At 39.3% G+C, this 21,108-nt stretch overlaps 2 protein-coding genes across 3 annotated transcripts in view; one reads left to right on the forward strand and one right to left on the reverse strand.

The window, feature by feature from the left end:
* Positions 1–4,424: 4,424 nt before the first annotated feature.
* LOC126383226 (uncharacterized) lies at positions 4,425–8,741 on the reverse strand. Of its 2 annotated transcripts, XM_050033719.1 has the most exons (9): positions 6,741–8,741; positions 6,544–6,683; positions 6,264–6,415; positions 5,790–6,172; positions 5,616–5,703; positions 5,396–5,504; positions 5,216–5,321; positions 5,050–5,132; positions 4,425–4,898 (listed from the first exon to the last, which is right to left on the reverse strand). In XM_050033719.1, the coding sequence occupies exons 4-9, from the start codon at positions 6,019–6,021 to the stop codon at positions 4,644–4,646; spliced, it is 873 nt and encodes a 290-aa protein (XP_049889676.1). In that variant the 5' UTR covers positions 6,022–6,172; positions 6,264–6,415; positions 6,544–6,683; positions 6,741–8,741; the 3' UTR covers positions 4,425–4,643. The 2 variants fall into 2 exon arrangements, 1 of the variants encoding a protein (XP_049889676.1); XR_007569117.1 differs by lacking the exon at positions 5,616–5,703 and having other exon boundaries at positions 4,425–4,972; positions 6,544–8,741.
* Positions 8,742–8,807: 66 nt separating this feature from the next.
* Positions 8,808–21,108, forward strand: part of LOC126382484 (uncharacterized) — a 20,278-nt gene continuing 7,977 nt past the window's right edge. Inside the window, exons 1-2 of the mRNA XM_050032368.1 lie at positions 8,808–8,814; positions 8,989–9,132. Of these exons, the coding sequence (XP_049888325.1) occupies positions 8,808–8,814; positions 8,989–9,132 (151 nt within the window). The remainder of the gene's footprint in view (positions 8,815–8,988; positions 9,133–21,108) is intronic.

Genomic DNA, 21,108 nt, shown 5'->3' on the forward strand with positions numbered 1-21,108 from the left:
TCCAGCCGCTATGGTCATTCTAACACAGTGTAATCTTTAATTTCAAATGTGCTGTCATACAGAGCTAAACAAAATATAAAGTGTGAGTTTATGGAGCGTATTTTTCCTACACAATGTAATGAGCCAAATAAACTACACTACAATATCATACACATCTTGGTTCGGTTGTGTAGACTTATTTTGAACTTATCATTTGCTACTTTTATGTTATTCATTTACATCTTTGTCTAAAACCCTCATAGAAAAAAATAGAGTGACCATGAAAACTCCATGGACATTAAAAACATCATAAAGTACAGTAAAGCCAGTATAATCTATTAGATACATTGTTTTTGCTTTGTTAGTCTAGTTACAGGGTGTCGGTTGTCCTTTTGTTTGGATAGATAACAACAAAAGACTTCCTGTTATTGCACTAACATCAGTGTTACTGTTCGTTCATGTGTGCTTTCTGTCTACTTTTCAGCACTGCAGGTGACTTTATGGTCAGCGTTATCATCAGAAACCTTTTCTGCTATGGTTATCACAGCCTTCATCAGCTCAAAACTGCAGCGATGTACATCCTGTCAGGGATTTAGGTCAGCAGCATCTGTCAGTCAGAAGATCAGTCAGTACTTACCATGTGCAAGTCAGTTTGAAATATACCTGACAGTGAAACTAGAAACGTCCTGAGGCAGACAGCGACAGGTCAGGAATGGACACACAGAAAGGATGAGAAAGGAATCAGACATGTTGTTTCTGGTGATGAGTTTGCTGTGCTGGAGTCAAACCAAAGGTGAGGTTTTGAGTCATTGTACATTAAAACATATTATTATCAGTGGTAGCAATACATAATGTTATGCATCTCTTACTTTGTATTTGATCTTGTAAATTATTCTATGTATGTTTGTTATTGGTGGTCACCTTATTATTTGCTGTACAAACACAATAACAATAAACTATACAAACAGTGAATGAGTTAAAAAAATATTGTATAAATAGTAGTACACAAAAGTGGACAAGGTACATAACCTGATTAAATTTTATGGTTGAAACTTGTTTATTTGTGCTGAATAACGTCTGTAGGTTGATCTGGCATACAAAGCTGATCAATTTTAGCCAAAGTAACAAGCTAAAATGCTGTTAATCAGGAAGTACCTGATTAGGACATTGGGACTATATTACTAATGTATTATTCCAGCATTTCACACAGGCCAATTATGTGTTCCCATAAGGACATTTGTAGACTGGAGTACGGAGCAAGGAAAATTTACAGAGTTACAAAACAAACAGATCACAAGGTTTTTAGATGTGTTGCATTATTTGTAATTTTGGTTTTGCACATCCATGTTCAAGCATTGAAATAAACAGTTTTGAACAGTTTTAGACCCGAACAGTCACCTCTAACCCATGCATTTACAACACATTAAACAGTTGTTGCAATGTTTGTAATTTTATAACTTACTACATATGTGCAACTATTGAAAATAAACCCATTGTCCCCATATAAGGACATTTTTCCCCCAAAACTACTTCCTGTTGAAAGACAATGCTTGGTTTTTTATACTTATCAGATCCTACATTCCCAAATAGCTCAGAGAAATTAAAAATGCATACCAAACAAAAGCTGCGGTCTGAGGAGGATATATGAGCACGAGAACTCATCAAATACACTCTGGACAGGTCACCTCACTATCACAGGGCTGACACACTCAAAAAAGTGAACTTTGTGAGTTGATGAATTAAATAAATGGACCTATACATCATTTGATGAACAGGTCACTTTAGCAGTTTTAGCTTCAAATGAAGACTTGTTAAAGCCATAAAAGCCACCTGATTTGATGCAATGTGACAACAAAAACAATAGGACTCCAGCAGCAGTCGCTGCTCTGACCCCTATAAAACAAATATATGGTTTGAGCAAACTCTATCTATCTATCTATCTATCTATCTATCTATCTATACCTATATATGTAGCAAACTTTTTTTTATTTAGACACTCACAACTGTGAGGTGAAATTAGAACAAATAAATTCAGATACATGGTTTTCAAAAAAATATTTCCGTGCTTTGAAAAGATTCAGTGGTGTTTAAATTTCAATATTAAGTATTCAGTAGCTGTTATAATTGAAATACTTTTGTCTCTTATTTGCCCCCACAAATCTTTTTTGTCAGTTTTAGCATAGTACTGATAGACAGGCAGCGGAGCTATAAATAGGTAGAGATAGGTGGGTTTCTATTGTATTCAGTGATTTTAATTTGGTAAAAAAGTTTCAGTTTTGACTAAGGCCTATAAACTATTTCAACATAACGTCTTGTTTTATATATGTGACTAATGTCCTCGTTATTATTTATGACGTCTCATGAATTGCATTTTTGACTTATAATTTAAATTTTGGGATTTTGGTTCCCCCTGTGTAAGATGTGTTTCCATAATAGAGAAGTCGACAAATATTACCTTGTTTGTTTTAAAACGACGTGAGAAATATTACACACTCCAACAACGTGGTGTCGCTGACTACTTTCTGTGTTCGCTTTTCCATTCTGAAACTAACCTTCTCGCTCCCCGTCGACGGTTTGAGCACCGTTGTTTGGTAACTTGTCAAACATGGGGGCGCGAGCTGCGCGTATGTAAATTTCAACCTAGAAAACCAGGTACACCGAGAAATCTTGAGGGAAAGCCGCGGGCAGCACCCTGGCACGAGACGCCGCTGCCGCCCTGCGCCAGAAGCTCAGAAGGTGAGTGTGTGAAACCTCCGCGGTGCTAACTTGTGTAACTGTCTCCTCCGGGGACATGCCCGGTGTTACGGATCTACTCACGACCATGTTAACGGGAGACTTTCAGCCGAATGCGTCTGTGGTTGTCGTAGTGACCACAGATATCATGGTAATGACAACAGCTGTTTTCAACCAGGAAGAGAACACGTAGCTGTCCTCGCGAATGCCTCTGTTCAATGTTTCATTACAGTATCAAAACAGAACATACCATACCTGAGTCGTCTGAGTTTTATTTGAGGAAACGCGTGACGTACGATTACCCACTCGCGCTTTGTACCTCATTTGTTGTGACGGAATTTTTTGACAACAGGAAGGAAGTAAACAAGTTGCCTTTCCTATTAATTTTGGCAATACAATTTTTAGTCTTTGAAGTATCTTTGAATGTACATGTGTTACATACAACATTAAGCCTTTTCTAGCCCAAAAATGAAAACATGTTTTGTCGGGGATTCGATCTCATTCCATGGTGGGAAAACAAACGAGAGTCCACATAGCTTTTACACTACAGTCACTTCACATTACTGGAGATCACTTACGTATTTTACTCTTTCTAGGCATACAGCCAGTTCAGTCTCTGAACTTATTTTTTCCATGTTTACACCATAGACTGTATAAAAATAAGGTTTACACTCACACAGTATATCCGGCAGTAGCTCAGTCCATAGGGACTTGGGTTGGGACCCGGTGGGTCGCCTGTCGAGTCCCCGTCCGGACCAAATATGGAGCGTGGCTGGAGAGGTGCCAGTTCACCTCCTGGGCACTGCCGAGGTGCCCTTGAGCAAGGCACCTAACCCCCCAACCGCTCGGGGCGCCTGACCAAGGCAGCCCCCTCACTCTGACATCTCTCCACTTTGTGCATGTATAGGTCCTGTTTGTGCATGTGTGTGTCTTTCGGACCTGTGTGTTAATGACAAAAAGAGTGAAAAAATTGAATTTCCCCTCAGGGGGATTAATAAGGTAAATAAAAAACGTTGTTAAGTCCCTTTTATGGCCCTTCTCACATGGTTCAGCTTTGTGATATCTCTCCACAATAACAGTCTGAAAACGGCTGTCTGTCATTTTACAATCTGGGAAAAAGGATTCACAAAAACAGATGACTGGAGCTCAATTTTCAATGGTGTAATGCACTACATTTGATAATCAGTAACAGAAACATGTTCAAATGCATATGTTGCCTTAAAGCAACACCATATGTTCATGAATTCCCACAATGTTTATGAAATGGCATGGATTTTAAACTTACATGTTTTGGAATATATTCAGAAAGTATTAAAATTTAAAACAAATAAGTTTTCACCTTATTTTGCCACCATTGGTATGGTGTTGCTTCAATGTTATGTAACCAAAAGCGTAGCCCCTACAAATACATCGTTCGCAAATTCCCCCAAGTCTAGTTTGACAAAAAACCCTGGATACATTTTACCAACTGGCAACATAATGAGTATCAGAAAGGACAAGGACCATTTTAGTTTTTCACTGGTTTCCAATGCTAAATAGGTAGCTGTTAAAAACCAGATGACTAAAACATATTGTTAATTGTAGAGCATCAGATCATCTATCCCAAAAACAAACAAAAAACTAAATAAAAGTATCGCAGACCAAAACTGCATAAAATTAATGTCCCTCCACTGGTTACAAGTCAGTTAAGAACACAGTTCAAGTCAGTCAACTTCACTTTATTCAGGACAGGCAAAAATCAAATTTGTGCCTGACATCTTATCTGTAAATCATTTGACATCCTCAAGGGAAAACTCATGTAAAAATAATGAGCACACAAAATCCAATTCTCTTGGAATAGCAATCACAACTGGAATATGATGGCAGGTTACGGCCCATCATCTTCTCAGCACAGGGATGATAATGTTGCAGCGCACCCTTGTCTTTGGCTGTCACAGCCATATACCAGATGCTGATGGAGGTGGTGAGGATGGACTTGATGATGGCAGTATAAGTGAACTATCATTGTCTTTGGCAGCTTGAACCCCTTCAGCAGCTGCAGCAAGTACATCCTCTGCTGTGCTGTTTTGATGGGGGGAGCTGATGTTCAGCTGGTGTTGACCTGGGCAGTGAGGAGGAAGTGGACGGGTTCCAATGTCAGGTGAGACAGGGACAACCAAATTGAATTTAGGTGGGAGGTGAACAGGCTGGACATAAAAAAAATGTCATTTATATTAGGCCTTGCCACACACACCCAATGGAACCAGTGAGAGCACTCAATCTGAAAGAAAGATAAATTAGATCTTTGTTTTTCCTTTTAATGAACTCTCCATGTAAACAACTTTAAAGGCTTCCTACCCATTGATCCACAGGTGCATCTGAGGTGTCCCTGTCTCCAGACTCTGTTTCCCCGCAGATTCTGCACAGTTCTGTTAGGTTGACTATTAAAAGATATTCAAGTTTCACAGTGGGTTTAAGTATAAAAAATGTTGCTGAGAATTATATACTTTTGATTGTAGCTTACCAGAATCATCAATCAGTCTCCTGGCCATTTCCATCCGCATGGAGTTGATGTTGTCCTCGTCTACATTAAATTGTACGCTGCTGCCTTCAAGCAGCAGCTCTGCAACCTTAAAATAAAAGGGCAGTGTTATTGTTGTTGTTGCAAAAATATTGAAATGGTTTCTAGGTAGAACAATCTTACTTTGCAGTCCAGCACTCCACAGGATGTGGAATCCTGCTGATGGGGATGTTGGACTGTGTCACAGGACCACCTGGGTAAGTTTAGGCCCAGGTTTGTCCACATGAAAGCCCTAAAGGAAAGAAAAGAATTCTGAATATTTAGTAAATGTTGTTACTAGCACATCAGCAACCACTTATCCTATTTAAGAAATGAAACACATGAAAATAAATCCTGAAGTTACCTTGTTGCATCCCTACAACGTTTAGCTGATTTTGTGTGGCTCCAAAAGGATCTACAAATAGAGCCCATCTGTCGTTTGGGTACATGGTCTGTTGCACACAGCATACTTTACTGTAAATTATTCTCAGAGTTGTAAGTATAGTTGAATGAATAGCATTGATTAAAGTGCACTTACTACAAGACTCCAATGTCTGTCCTTGCACGGCCCCAATTAATGTGTCCCATTCCATCACATTGAGCTGTTTTGGACTTGCTTTCACTGTTTCAGATGATGGGCTCGCAAGGTAATCAATTTTTCCTCTCATGTCCGTGATGGTAAATTGACCTAGCATGCCACTCTCCATTTTCCCTCCTTTGTGTTGCTGTTCTCTTATGGGGTTTTTTTCCCAGTACAACATCACCAACATTGAAGTTGTCCTCCCATCCTCTCTGGAGCCTGCTTTTACAGATCTTTTCCTGACATTTTTTTCTGACCTTTTCGTAGACAGTTGTTTGATTTCGGAGTCCTTCAAAGACCTCCTCCTTTTTCACAAGGCGCTCCAATCTCTCTTCTGTCACCTAAGACCAAAAATGCCAAATGTTATATTATTTTGAGCTATTTACCAAACATAACCCCACTCCCTTGACTCCAAGACCAACAGCCACTTACTTCATACTCCTGAGGCACCTCAGATGGGTATCTGGCCTTCCTGCCAAACATCAGGTAGTATGGACTGTGTTGTGTCGTCAGCTGCTTTTTGGTTCTAATGCCAAACATGGTCCCCTGAAGATAGTTATCCCAATTTTTGGGGTTCTTCCTTGCTAGTTTGTTAGAGACCAGACAATGTCCACATTACTTAACATAACAGCAGATATTTGTATGTCACTATTTTAGTTTATACCATTTATGTTGAGTCAGTGTATGATACCTGCCAACTCATGTGACTTACCTCTGGATGGTGCCATTAAGTTTCTCAACCAAGCCATTTGTTTGAGGGTGATAGGATGAACAAAGCACCTCTGTATACTCAGGGCCTCACAGAGTATGTCATTCAGCTTAAATTTATTTAGCAGAAAAGAAAAAAAAAATCTGCATTCACAATATTGCTTGCTAAGACATAAAAATTATTGATCATGAGTGTTCTACCTGATTTTTGAACTCTGTCCCCTGGTCTGTAAGCAGTCTCTGAGGTGCACCAAATTTGTATACAAAATCAAAAATACAATTGGTCACCTCCTCTGCAGACTTATGCTTCAGAACGTAGGCCTCTGCCTACTTTGTGAAATAATCAACCATTACACAAATGTATTGATTACCACCTTCTGGTACCGTGAGTTTGACTAGGTCCATGCCGACCAGCTCAAATGGCTGTGATACCTGAAAGAGTTAAATAATTAGACATCTGTATAGGAAATGACTGGTATGTAAGCATTTGGCTTAGCATGGAACATTGAATTGCACAAATAACCTCACCTCTATTGGGTTATACTGACACTTTTTCCTTAAGACAAGCTCGCTTTGCCTGACAATCAGGACACTGAGCAACCTTAAGCAGAATTTTATTCACATTAATCTATATCATATGCCTTAGCCAAGCAGAAACAGTGAGAATGATATATGACATACAAGTGTTTGGATTAAATTCAGTTAATTATAGAGTAGGCCTTCATGTAAGCTAAAAAACTGAGGTAAATTTGGGTGACCATTTTAACTTAATCATTTGCAAATGTCAGCTTCCATACAAGGCCAGTAATAGCAGCTGATTGTGGCGTGGTGCGTTTTCTCTACGCAACAGTGAGCCCCAAGGCTGCTACAGTGAAACTCCTGAAATATGTAATTTGCCTCAGCAGCTGGCAGTACTACTTTTGCAAGGTGTTCTTCCTTGTCCTTTCTCCTTCTGCAAATGTAGTGCAGAACTCCATCTGGTCAAAAGAAAAGTCAATTTTATTATGATATAAAAGAGCAAATGTAGGCTACTTATTTTGGTTGAAGGTATAACATTACTTACCCTTGAGCACAAAGTACGAAGCTCTTCTTTTAATTGTGTAGCGCTGGTGCTTTGTAAGTCCGTCTGGAAAAATATGGACTTTGTAGTCCATGATTTCCTTTACAACTTTTTGTCTTTGATTATTTTCTGTTGTTTTCTGTCCAACAAGATTTCTCCCTGTTCTCAACACTGCTGTAAGTTTTGCACAACCTTATATAGGTTTCCCAAAAATGGTGTAATCAGGCTAGTTGGCCACAAGCTTTGCTTGCTGGGCTCAGCCAATTAGCACCTGATTTATCCTTAATTGATCAGATCAACAACAGCTTCCTATTAGTGCTCATGATTTTTGCATTAAATGGTCAACAATCACACAATCACATGGGTGTCACATCTTTGGTGTAAGATATTAAAAAACAAAAGAGGAAATATATATGCACACACACACAAATATATATCGTCACGCGTTTCCTCAATTAAAACTCAGACGACTCGACAGACGACTCGGGTATGTTCTGTTTTGACACTCAGTACGTTTACATGGACAGTTTAATTCCACTTTTAATCGGAATGAAACGCCATTCCGATTAAAAGTGGTCATGTAAACGGTCATTCCGATTGAAAATTAAATCCGATTAAAGGGGGTGGTTTATTCCGTTTGTCATTCCGAATGAAAGAATTTTGTGTGCATGTATACACTCATTCCTCTTTAAGTTCATTCCGGTCTTCCTGCGCATGCTCGTTTCCTTGCCCTTCTGGTGCGATGACGTAATAGCGCGCATAGCAACGGGCTGCATAGCAACGGGCTGAGCTAGAGCAGTCGGACTCGTTGCACTCACCGGTTTCCATTCGCCACAGCACGGTCTTCTACCTCCCTTCTCCTGCTCAACGGATGAAGCATTAGCAGAACAAGGTTGTTGTCGTACTGCTGCTTCAACAATATAAGCAAAACAAGCCCGAAAAAGGCACTAAGAACTGCGTCGTCAAGCATCTTGTTATCCGGAGCGAGGACTACAGTGTTTTCTTCCTGTAAACGTAAAACACGTAACATCCGCCCCGCCCCCTATCCAATCAGAAACCTTCCCTGCCCCAAACCTTGCGCAGACCTGAATAAAGGCGATTGAACTGATCTCCCGTGTAAACCCTCATTCGGAATTAATATTTCTCATGTAAACTACCTGGAAAAACTTTCATTCCGAATGATTTCATTCAGATTTATTTCATTCCGAATGAGAAGCCATCATGTAACCGTAGTGACTGTAATGAAACATTGAACGTGTTCTCTTCCTGGTGAAAACAGCTGTTGTCGCTACGACAACCACAGACGCATTCGGTTGAAAGTCTCTAGTTGACATGGTCGTGAGGAGATCCGTAATACCGGTTTACGTAATGTTACTACTTGAGATTTAGCAAGAAGGCTGAAGGAATGCTTCCGTGCTGTTCACGAGCATGTTGTGTGTTTCAGCAGTGGACGCAGCAGTGAACCAGAAGAACGACCCACTGCTCAACCTCCTCAAGTCAGTGTATGTGGAGTCAACACACCCAGCGGCAGAGGTCAGACTGGGACACTCACTGTGTCCATGTGTGTTAAAAGCTCTGATGACGGTGCTTTCATTTTATTACAGTTGAGATAAATCGCATTATTAGGCTATCGTGACGGCGTGACCATTGTTAGTCTGACTCATCTTAAGTCTCTTTGCCCACCCCGGCCCCCCACCAGGATGAAGCGGGAGGTAACCGATTCTGCAGGCACACTTGTCTGAAGCTGCGTCACTGCTGTTATTTTGCACTGAGCTGGCTATTTTAAATAAAATGAATTGTACACCTTTTCTATCTATCGATCTAATAAGTCTTTATAATGAAAAACTTTCTTGAATTCATGAGTTAGTATCTCAAAATGATGACTTACTGTTACAAAATAATGAGACACTTTATTGAAATAATGACGTCAAAGTAATGATTCATTATTTTGAGATACTAAGTCATTATTTTTAGATTTGAGAATGTTTCTTATTATCTTAAGAACATTTCTCATTATGCTGAGAGACTCAGTCATTTTGAAATACCAAGTCATTACTTTAAGAAAGTTACTCATAACTACTCACACAATCTTTTTTTCCCATCACATTGGCAGAAATAGGCTTCTATACTATTGAAAGGGTGTTACCTTGTTTGGTAAATATTAAAATTGTTCACTGCCAAACATTTAGAATGAGAAAAATAAACAGTAAGGGTGTCTCAAATCACATACTTCTGTTAGTACACTTCAAAGTAGTACACTACATACACTATGTACTTCTTGCGTGGTGCAGTAATTTCAACAGGTGAGTGTTTACTCTAATCGAGCACTGCCATTGCTGATGTAACGTTACACATGACATAACTTACGTATCTGTGTAATGTGTGAATCCAGGTCAGTGTTGTGTTGACGTAATGTTAAGTAACTTATGTATCTATGTCTCGTGTGACTCCAAAAGTCAGTGTTGTGTTGATGTAACGTTAAGTAGCTTACGTACCTGTGTCCCGAAACCTAAAGTCTATGTTGTTTTAACGTAACGAAACACAATTTACACAGGATCAACACATTACATAATAAACATACTTATTTTAACCCAAAACATTATCTTTCATCTGAACGTAACCAAGTAGTTTTGTTGCCTAAACCTAACTACGTCTCTTTAACAACATAAACCACATGTTGCAATGTGGTTCAGCTGTGTGTCACATAGATATGAAAAAATGCCCTGTGTGTCGCCAAAGGGCGTCACAAAGAGTTTGTATCTGACGACCTGGGTATTTGACTGATGTTTTAAATACAGTATTTCTACTTTTATTTTTGATGTTATATGACTTTTTAAATTATAATCTTATTTTTATGATATTTTGATTGTAGCTCTCATAATGTTTTTTTCGATAAATAGACATTACTTTCCTAATATGACTTTTTCTATTTTACTTATGTAGTCCAAAATCACAAATTTGCCTCAGGGGGCCAAGAATAGTAATCTATAAATGATTATGACTTTTTTCTAAAAGTTACAACTGTATTCTCTCAACATTCTGACTTTTCCCCCCAGAATATTATGAAATGTATTTTTTTCGAAACTATGGGCCAAATACTGGTGAGATCTACCTAATGGGTGTTCAGGAAAAACAACTGATTGCAAATAGGAATTGAAGAATTGCTAAGATGAAACCAGACCACCTCTGGTGTATTAAAAAATTAGTCTGTGTGAAGTTGGTCCTTTGTAGTGTTCACCACTATGATACAGTCGCCACATCTATACTTGAGATTTGTCCTGTCTACATAGTTCAAAGAAATGCATTTAAATGTATATATGGGAAAGCAAGATATATTTTTATGGTGTTTTTTTAATTTATTTTTTTACTATTTGTAAATAAAATTACTACATGCATAGGTACGCTGTCGTGGTGTGTTGTGTCTCGTGAATGTGTGAAAAATGTGGGTAAAATACTGTGGCTGAGAGAGCTCCACATGCAGTGACTTAAACAAAGAAAGGAAAGATCAACCATCACTAAAAATCCAGAAAACACAAGCAAATAAAGAATAACTGCAAGTCCAACAACATGTTAAATTTCCAAGAGGCACAAAAATGGGACAAATACATTGACCCCTCCATAAAAGATCTTTTGCAGGCAGAGAAAAATCAAGAAGAGCGCAGGTATAAATAATAGAGTGAATAACAGCTGAATTCCATTTAGCTGATTCAGTTTAGGGTCCTGGTATTGATCGTGCTGGCTCACTGTTACAGCTTACCGAGAAACTTGAACTGATTAGAGCCATCATTAAAATGAGAAACACCTGTGCTTTTCACACCATGACAACTCAAAACTTCTGCTGGGACGTCTGCTTTTTCACATTCTTATAAGTGATTCCAGTATTATTTAAGATAATCACACCTAGCATTAGCATACTAGCATGCTCACCTGTTTCATTGCTGCAGTCGGGTCATACGGGATGGATGGTTTTTGATTGTGTTGTGGGTGTTCACATCATCAGACATCTCAAGATGGTTATATGATTACGGAGTTGGTCTTGTGAAGGTCAAAAATACTTTGCATTGACAACATGACACCATATCTATTAAAGTTGGATTTAATTACACTGAAGGATGGACTTTCTTGGGCGGCACAGCGGTGTAGTGGCTAGCTTTGAAACCTGTGAGATTCTGCCATCTGCTGGCTGTGCCACTGCTCATTATGTTATAAACTGGAGACCTGAAATGTTTTCTTTACACTTAAAAGACACTGAAACAACATGCATAATGGAAGCAAAACAGAGACAAAAGTAGTATAAGTTTAACAGCCATTTATTATTTAATAATCAAATTTAAACACCACTAAATTCATAGAAATCATTAATTTAAATATTTTATTTTGTAAATCATGCAACAGAGGGAGAACCACCGCTCAACCCGGCCAAGTCTTGGTTAAGGTGCTGGAAAAACAACTAAAAAGTCCACAATGAAAAAAGGGGGATTTCCGCACACTTAAATTTGCACTAAAAATCACATTTATTGCTTAGCTTTCGGTCAGTAAGACCTTCATCAGAGCATACTTAGCTTTCGGTCAGTAAGACCTTCATCAGAGCATACAACACACACAATGAACAGGCAGGTTAAGAGCATGTCACTCCTGCTCTAATCATCAGCAGTATGAAGGACACCTGTGCACACTCAGTTAGAGGCCACACCACCTTCTGAGGATTGTAGTTTTCAGGTGTAGGCTGTGAATCCTACTGAAGGGACCTAAATTAACTGAAAAAGAAGTGTAACACAGTGAATACAGAAAAACAAAAAACAATCACAAAGTATATTACAGTAAAGTGCCACAAAAACAGATATCACAGGTATAAAAAATACCTTCAAAAGTATTTTTTCAAATAAGATAGAAAATAGATCAAAAATAGAGCAGGGGGCTATGGGAGGGTTTCAGGCAAGAGCCGTCATATATCATAGACCCCCTGCTCTACACAAAAAAGAGACGAACCAACACGAATAGAAACATCCTGATCTACAGCATAACACTCATATCAAAATCTTCATTAAGACCAGTGGGTTCTAGAGCATTTAAAGTATAAATCCAGAAAAGCTCTCTTTGGCATAACCTCCTATCTATATCCCCCCCTCTTAGCAGTTCAATATGTTCGATGCCCTGAAAACGTAAAGAAGAAATAGGATGAGAACACAAATTAAAGTGACGAGCTACAGGATAATTAATATCATTTCGTCTGATGGAGCTCTTGTGTTCACTAATCCTTTGTTTCAGCATACGTGTTGTTTTACCTACATAAATTTTATCACATGGACATTTTAATAGATAGATGACATTTTCTGTGTTACATGTGATAAAACCCTTGACAGGGAAGCTTTTGCCTGATCTGGGATGTCTAAAAACAGGAATCCTCCATGTGTTGTGACACTGGGCACATTATCCACATGGATAACTCCCATCCTTCAGAGGAGCTAGAAGAGTCTGTTTTGGGCTAGTCTTAATATTAGCTCGCACCAGCTTGTTTCGCAGGTTTGGACCTCTTCTGTGAACAAAAAGGGGAGGATCTTTAAAATGCTGGGCCACTGCTGGGTCAGAGGTCAAAATAGGCCAGTGTTTTAGAATGGTGTTCTTAATGATATGAGTCTGAGGGGTATGTGTACAAATAAAAGAGACAGAAAAGTTTTTGTCTTTTTTAACACTTTTTTTAAGAAGATCAGAGCGGGGTTTTGAAAGAGCAACCTGGAAAGCCTCATCCACACAGTGTACTGAGTAACCTCTGTCCAAAAAACGTTTTTTTCATGGCAGCAGCTTTGTCAAGAAAGTCTTGATCAGAATGACAAAGGCGTCTAAGCCTGTAGAACTGGCTTTTTGGTAAACCATGTTTAAGAGCTCTCGGATGGGCGCTGCTGGAGAGGAGAAGAGCGTTTTTGTCAGTATCTTTTTGATATAGGGTGGTGATGAGGCTTCCATTGCATAATTCAATCCACATATCCAAAAATGACACACGTTTATGGTCACAATTAACTGAAAATTTAAGGTCAGGATTCACACTATTGAGAAGATTAACAAAATCAGTCAGCTCATTACTGGTCCCTTGGAAAATGCAAAAGACATCGTCAAGATATCTAAACCATTTGAGAATTTTATGAAAAAAGGGGTTTCTATTTATGTCAAAAACAAAACTATGTTCAAAAAAACCCACATACAAATTAGCATATTCCGGGGCAAAGGTGGAGCCCATCGCTGTACCTTTACACTGTAGAAAGAAGTCCCCATTAAAGGAGAAAAAATTCAGTTTAAGGACCAAAGCCAGCAGCTCACAAATGAATATGCTGGGAGGAAGAGTTTCCTCAGTGTGATCTTTTAGATAATACTCAAGAGCCTCAAGACCTCTGTCGTGGGAGATATTTGTATCCATGCTTTCAACATCTAAAGTAGCCAGAATGATGTTAATAGGTAAGTCTTTTAATGTAGAAATCTTGTTGATTAAATCAGTAGAATCCTGAACATATGAAGGAAGCCTCTGAACATAAGGTTTAAGAAAATAATCAACATAATTAGACAATGGCTCCAAAAGAGAATCGTTACTGGCTACAATAGGCCGGCCTTTAGGTTTGATCAAGCTTTTATGTATTTTAGGCAGCATGTAGAATACAGGAGTTACAGCTAAATGTTCGTCTTTATTGAAGTTAGAGAGAGAATGAGGGTGTTTGTCTTTCAATGCATCGAGAGTTTCTTGCTCAACCATTCTGCAAAAAGTTAGGATGGAAGGATTCGAGGTATGGGGCATAAATGTGCTTTTAGGCTTAAATACAGGTTCATCAGACCTTTGTATATTGGAGTTGCCGAACATATGTCTCAGTTCAATCTTTCTGAAGAAACAGAATAAATCCGTCTTCACCTCGAAAATCATGCAACAGAATTTATTTGTTCTGAATACATTTTTTTAAAATTAAAATATGAAATATTGTAATTTGCAATTTCAGAAACTGAATTTCAGGGTTTTTTTTTCAATGTTCACAAAGTCAGTTTTAAAAATTCAAGTTTCAGAATTTTAAAAATAAATTTAAGCCACAAGTGGCATTTACTGGGGGCCAAGCAGACTGCAGGCATTCAGTGCGTTCAGTGAAAATGTGTTTTGCTTGACTACATTTATATTGAATTTCCATTTAGTTGAACATCTGGATTGCATCCCATGTCGATTAATTTAGTGCTACTGTGTGAAGAGTGCTAAAGGTTATCCTGGAAATTGCAAAGATTCAGACCACCTGCAGGATGGCAACAGCAAGATTAGAATTCTCAACCTCTGCATTATGAGTCAACCACCTTACCACTCAACTACTATGGAAACAGCTGATAGCACAGGGTCGTAGTAGGTTTTGACAGGATGAATTATCAATGGAATGAAATTTGATTTACTTGAGTTTAATATGTTGGATATTTGAGATGTGTCAAAGGAGGTTGGGAATTTTAGTTTGGAAATTAATGAAGTAGCAGAGGATATGGCATGTCAACCTCTCCAACCCTGCCCATCACCTCCAAGGCCAGGAAGCTAAACCAGCCTCAGAGGCAGAAGGCAGAGAGAGTAATGTCACAAATTTACAATACTACTGAGGATACAATCCTAAAAAGACATCACTCAAGGTTTTGGTGTATTGTTAAAGACTTTAGTAAAGGTTTTTTAGGAAGTGTGGTGCTTGTCATTGTAGAGATTCAACCCATTAACCTCTCTGCCCCTAAATAAATGACTTCCTTACTGCACCACCAGGAAGACTGGGTTCCTCACACACTTTTCTGACAACTTGAGGCGATGATGTCACATGCAAAACTGGGTTTCTTTTTTTTGTCTTTTTAGTCTTAAAGCAACAGTCTACAGTTACAGCTTTACAGAAGTCAAAGCATTGGTGATAAAACTCCGGACTGCGGGCTAACCATTAAACTGACTTGAACACCATTTGAAAAATGTGATAACTAGAATCCAGTGAATGTCTATGTCAATTTTGGTTGCATTTGAATGAACACGTTTAGATATAGATGTCAATTAATTTAGCATATTCTAAAAAAACATAGAGTGACGGACCTCTGAGGTTGCAGTGTAACAAACTTTAATGTAAACTAAAAAATATCAACAGAAATTCAGTTGTGTAAGACTAATTGGGGATTTATTATTCTATTTTTATATTTGGAGTGTGAAATGTCTTGAAATTTAGATTTGTTGTAATAATCCCTCTTTAAGCAATCATTTCTAAGTTTAATGTATTGACTGAGACGTGATCCTAGACAGTGCAAACAGAATTTCATATTAATCCCTTGCTAAATTAACTTTTTTTTTCAAAGCTTTTTTCATATCAAAAGTTGCCGACAGAAAATACCAGCAGCAGTTTATGTCTCTGTCAGTCTTTAACTCCTATTGAAACTTTGGTTTCAAATAATGGGTATCTATGATCCTATATTATGTTTCATCTGTAATAAATGAACTTTGTCACAGAACCAAAGTGGTGTGATTTTAATTTACTTAACCACCCTGTGTAGAAATTGTCGACATAACCAGGTTTAGTAAGTCTGCTTAATTTACGACCGTTTTAACAAAGAAAACTAGTTTAGTTGGACTTAATAAATACAGATGAGTAATGGCTGTCTAACAGAGTTAAGTCAGTATAATTAAATATCTTACTGTTGGCATTAATTAATATATGTTTGTCAAGACGTTGTTTGAGTAAATGTCAGCTGACCATATAATGTTCAAATTGCCATTACAGTCATGTTGGTTGCACATGAATCAGTTACTGCCATCTTCATAGCATTATTAATTCTATCTAACACAACTCAATTGGTTGGTAATAGTTGACATAAATCGATTTACTAAATCCAACAATTTTCTTTTTTGAGTGTAGAGACACAGTCACACCTACGAGCAATTAAAAGTCACCAATTAACCTACCCTCCTGCGTGTGTTTGTGGGCATGTGTGAGGAGTGTCACAAATCCACCAGCACAGAAGAAGCGGACACTAACTGCGTCTTCTGAGTTGGTCGGGACAGGGTACTCCTCATGGTCTTGTCTAGTGGATGAAAAGGGTGGTGTCGTGGGTCAGGGTGGGGAGGCAGGGGGGTCCTGGACTCACTTGAGTGCTGAGAGTGGTTCAGTGGTCTGCTGTGGCATTGGGTCTTCCTGGGAGGGATGACATACACTCTCAGCTGCCCCAGGAGTGCCACAACCTCAGAGGAGTCCTGTCCTGTGAAACACAAACACAAGTAATGAACACTTTTGAACTCAGCTATACATGGAATGATATTATAAACAATGAAATAATATTCCGAAGGCTTCTATTATAAAAAATAATTTGCATATGTAAACATAACTTTATATGAGCACCACTTTATGCCAATACTGGTACTTTGTAGTCGTAGTGAGGGGATTACTTACTGAGCCCAGTGAATCAAAGGCGCCGATCGCCCTCCATCTGGTCTTGTAATCATCTGTCCTTCTCATCTGGTCCTGTCTTGGTCTTCCACCTCGCTGCTTCCTGTGTGGGGGGGTCTGTTACACCTGACATTACCTGAGTAAAAGAGACTTGAAGACTTTCTTTACGTTAGTAATTATTACCATCCCTCTGTTTGTTACAGCCACCTACACCCGAAAACACATGACAGTACAACAAAGTGAGCAAAATAATCTGATATTATTATACTGCTTAGAGAGATAAATACTTGTAGGAGACTTATCTTAATCTTGTGGCTAAGTACTGATTTACCTTTGCCTGGTATGGTCACCTATACTTTATAAAGGACAATACATAACAGTATAACATGCATTAAGTGTTACCTTACCACTGGTGTGTGCATATGAAAATGCAGACGAAGAGGTTTCCATATCACTGGTAAATAAATCTTCAATTATAATGAAAAAGTAAAATGTAAATAAAAAGCCCTGGTGCAAGACGCTACCAAGGGCTGTATTAGTCCTGCCAGACACAAAGGTTTCCCATCAGTGCCGTCAGTCTTCGTCATCGGAGTCGCTGTCCGGTCAACTCAAGGACTCAAAGAGAGACAGGAAGTGTCTTCTAAGGTGGGTGAGCTGAGGCCTGCAGTGGCGGGTCTTGGGTCTTCGTCGCTGTCTTCTCCAGTGGTCCTCAGCCTCTTCACACTTCCCTGAGGTGTGTCGCCCTCTTCCCTGCTTCTCTTTGCGGTGGAGGTGGGGTTTGCAGTGGAGGGTCTTGGGTCTTCATCGCCGTCCTCAGAAGTCGTCCTCTGCCTCTTCACACTTACCTGCGGTGTGTCGCTGTCCTCCCTACTTCTCTTGGTGGGTGAGCTGAGGGCGGAGGCTGGGGGAGCAGAGTCTTCAGACCTGGGAGAGACTGGGGGGAGACCTGCGCTACGCTCCACCGGAACACCAAAAGGACGCCATCCGGGCCAAAAACCTCCAGGTGGGATCCTCTGGACGAGAGGGAGGAAAAGACTGAGGTCACAAGGGTCCTCTTCATCCTCTTCACGGTCATGGACTCGTACCCGGAATCTTCGCTCTTCAGGTCAGAACAGTCGTCTTCATTGTCAATGTCTTTATCATCAAGCTCTTCATCCTCGTCCTCGTCCTCGTCCTCGTTGTCAGAGTGGAGAGGGGGAATGAACTTACCTTCACCTACCTCAACCTCTCTATCATCCTCAACACCTACCTCGTCCTCACTTACCTCTTCCTCACCAGAGAAGATGTAGATGAGGAGATCTTCATCGTCATCAGAGTGGAGCGGGGGAATGAGCTTACCTTCACCTACCTCAACCTCTCCATCATCCTCGACACCTACCTCGTCCTCACTTACCTCTTCCTCACCAGAGGAGATGTAGATGGGGAGATCTTTGTCGTCGAGGATCCTGATGACTTCAAGGAGGCCATCCTCTGCAGGGCACTCGATGACGTAGAAAGCACCACCTAAGGAGGAAGGATATTCAAATTATAAGGATTTCTCATTCAATCTCTCATTAAATATTTTGGATTAAATCAGCAATCATCAAAATTTAAACTGGAAAAAAAACTACAACATCTCCATAAACTAATTACACCTGCACTACACTTGCAACAAAGACACCAACACACAAGGGGCTACACCAGTGTTTCCCCTATATGCAAACATGACCACCGCTGCTGATTTTTTTTTCTTTCTCGTTTTAGCTCTTCAGAAACTACCGTTATATTATTTGGCGTTACGGACGCTTCATATCGAGGTCAATTCACACACTTGTGAGTAAAGCATATAAGAGGAGAGGAGAGGGCTCTGTCTTATCTCTTAATTAACTAAAGTTAGTGTATTATTTTGCGCGACGGATGCTTCATATAATAACATAACAATATACTATTTACCGTGTTATGTCATCGTGTCATTTCTGTCTCTACACGGTCACGCGTTAACAATTCTCCTCTGCTCTCTGTATCGCGCACGGCGGAGTTCCGACTCGATGCGCGCGCGTGCGCGATACAGAGAGCAGAGGACACACACACACACACACACACACACACACACACACACACAGGTGAGCACGCTAGAGCGCGGCTCAGGTCGCGTTTCCTTGGCCAAACCCGACCTGAGCGCGGCGCAGTTTGTTTCCTGACATTGTTATTGTTACGGACAGTGTTTAAATAACTATCAACAGACTGCTGTTACGCATAGACAAACACGCTGCTCGCACAGCAGCACAGCACGGCACTGTACGCTTGCTCAGTTGGAACAGAGCCTGTGTGGCGTTCAGGCGTTGTCACGTAAATAACTTCCAGCACTTAATACAGGTCATAGCACAAAACAGCAGCATGTCATGTGACATTTTACTTTTATTATGTTCAATAAAATTGTATGTTCCTAAATCTTGAGACACCTCATATGTAAGCTAGACAGACATTTCACCTGCTCATTACTGTGCACAAATATACTCTATGTACTTAGTCCTAAAGAGCCCTTCTGGTGCAAGTAGATACATAGAAACATCCCAGCAGACTGTGCTAGCATACAAAAAAGTTTCGCGCGTGTGAATTTTTTTTTCGTGTGCGTGCTTCACCTCCGCTGCTACAACTCCATCCTAGGGGAAACACTGGCTACGCCTTTTAACAGTAATGTCAGATACTGTGCAGTTCAGCCTCTGACTTCGTACAAATGAGGGATGAGACAATTAATGCAGCATAATAAAGCTGCAGTAACAATGTGATCAGTGTGTCAGTAGGTCAGTTAATCCACTGCTGAGTAGGAGCTCTGAGTAAAGGCAGTTATTCTACAACAACCAAACAACTGTAAAGACTTCAGTGATGACAGAACAATAAGATCAATGTCCGTGGTCTGCTGGGGGGCATTTTCGGGCTCTTCGGTTTTCCACAAAGTTGAGTGATACAAAAGTTTGTAAAGTGTTTTCCAACAAGATTTGCTGTCTGCTTCAAAACTTTCCACAGTTTGCCTCTGGTCCAAATCGAAGTGCAAAGGGAGAGATCTGAACGGTATGGAGGCCTTACCGACCTCGGCCGGGTCATCGTTCTGTTTCCATAACATTTCATGACGCACGCGCCTTTGTGTCACTGAGAAAGAAAAATGGACATTTTTATTGATTTTTTTCCTTCATATTTGTTCATTTATTAATTTTATTTATTGGCTACTTTCACTGATTTTTTTTAATTAGCCGTTTTCTCTCTTTCATTAACTGCTATTTCTTTGTAATTACTGCTACAAAAATAAATAATAATAAAAAATAAGAAAATAAATATGATGAAATTAAAACACTATAAATCAAACCATAACCACCCTTAACATTATAATGCAGCAAGGCCATAGCCATGGAGTCAACACTGGGAGGGACCAAATCTGCTAGATCCCCCCAATGTTAAAAGCCTGACCCACAACAATATTCAAAATTTTGAAACTCATTTCTATTGGCTGATATTCTATATATTTTCTCAATCAGAAGCTGTACACAGTATGTTAGTGTATACTGATTCGTATGCTACAATGCAATACATGTAAAACAAATAAACTTTTTAAAGTATTTATTTATTTTTTAAACAATATCAGAATATTTCATATGTCATTCAGATATGTGATAGTGTATGACATCTTAGATAAAATAGCTGTTGCACAGGTTATAATTTAGTATGGTCTGACTTAATTGGACTTAAAGGCTGTAACTGTTACAAAGGCAAATTTTAACTGTGTGGGTTTGAAACATTTGATGAATTAGTTTCATATATAATACTTAATACAAGTTAAATAGGCATAGCTGATAATGTATACAGAGCTCACCAGTAATTGCGCGCTGAGTTATGATGCTGCTACAGTTCTTAACAGGAGAGAACTAATGATCCTATTAACAAAAATGCTGCTGTCAATGGCAATGGCATGCTAACACTCATATCAATGCCCAAAGTACCAAAATCAAGGACCTGCAGACCGTGTGACTGGGTTATTCAATTTCAATTTTCAATTTTATTTATAAAGCCCAATATCACAAATCACAATTTGCCTCACAGGGCTTTACAGCATACGACA

Source organism: Epinephelus moara, chromosome 21 (assembly GCF_006386435.1).
Source record: "Epinephelus moara isolate mb chromosome 21, YSFRI_EMoa_1.0, whole genome shotgun sequence".
Taxonomy (NCBI): domain Eukaryota; kingdom Metazoa; phylum Chordata; class Actinopteri; order Perciformes; family Serranidae; genus Epinephelus; species Epinephelus moara.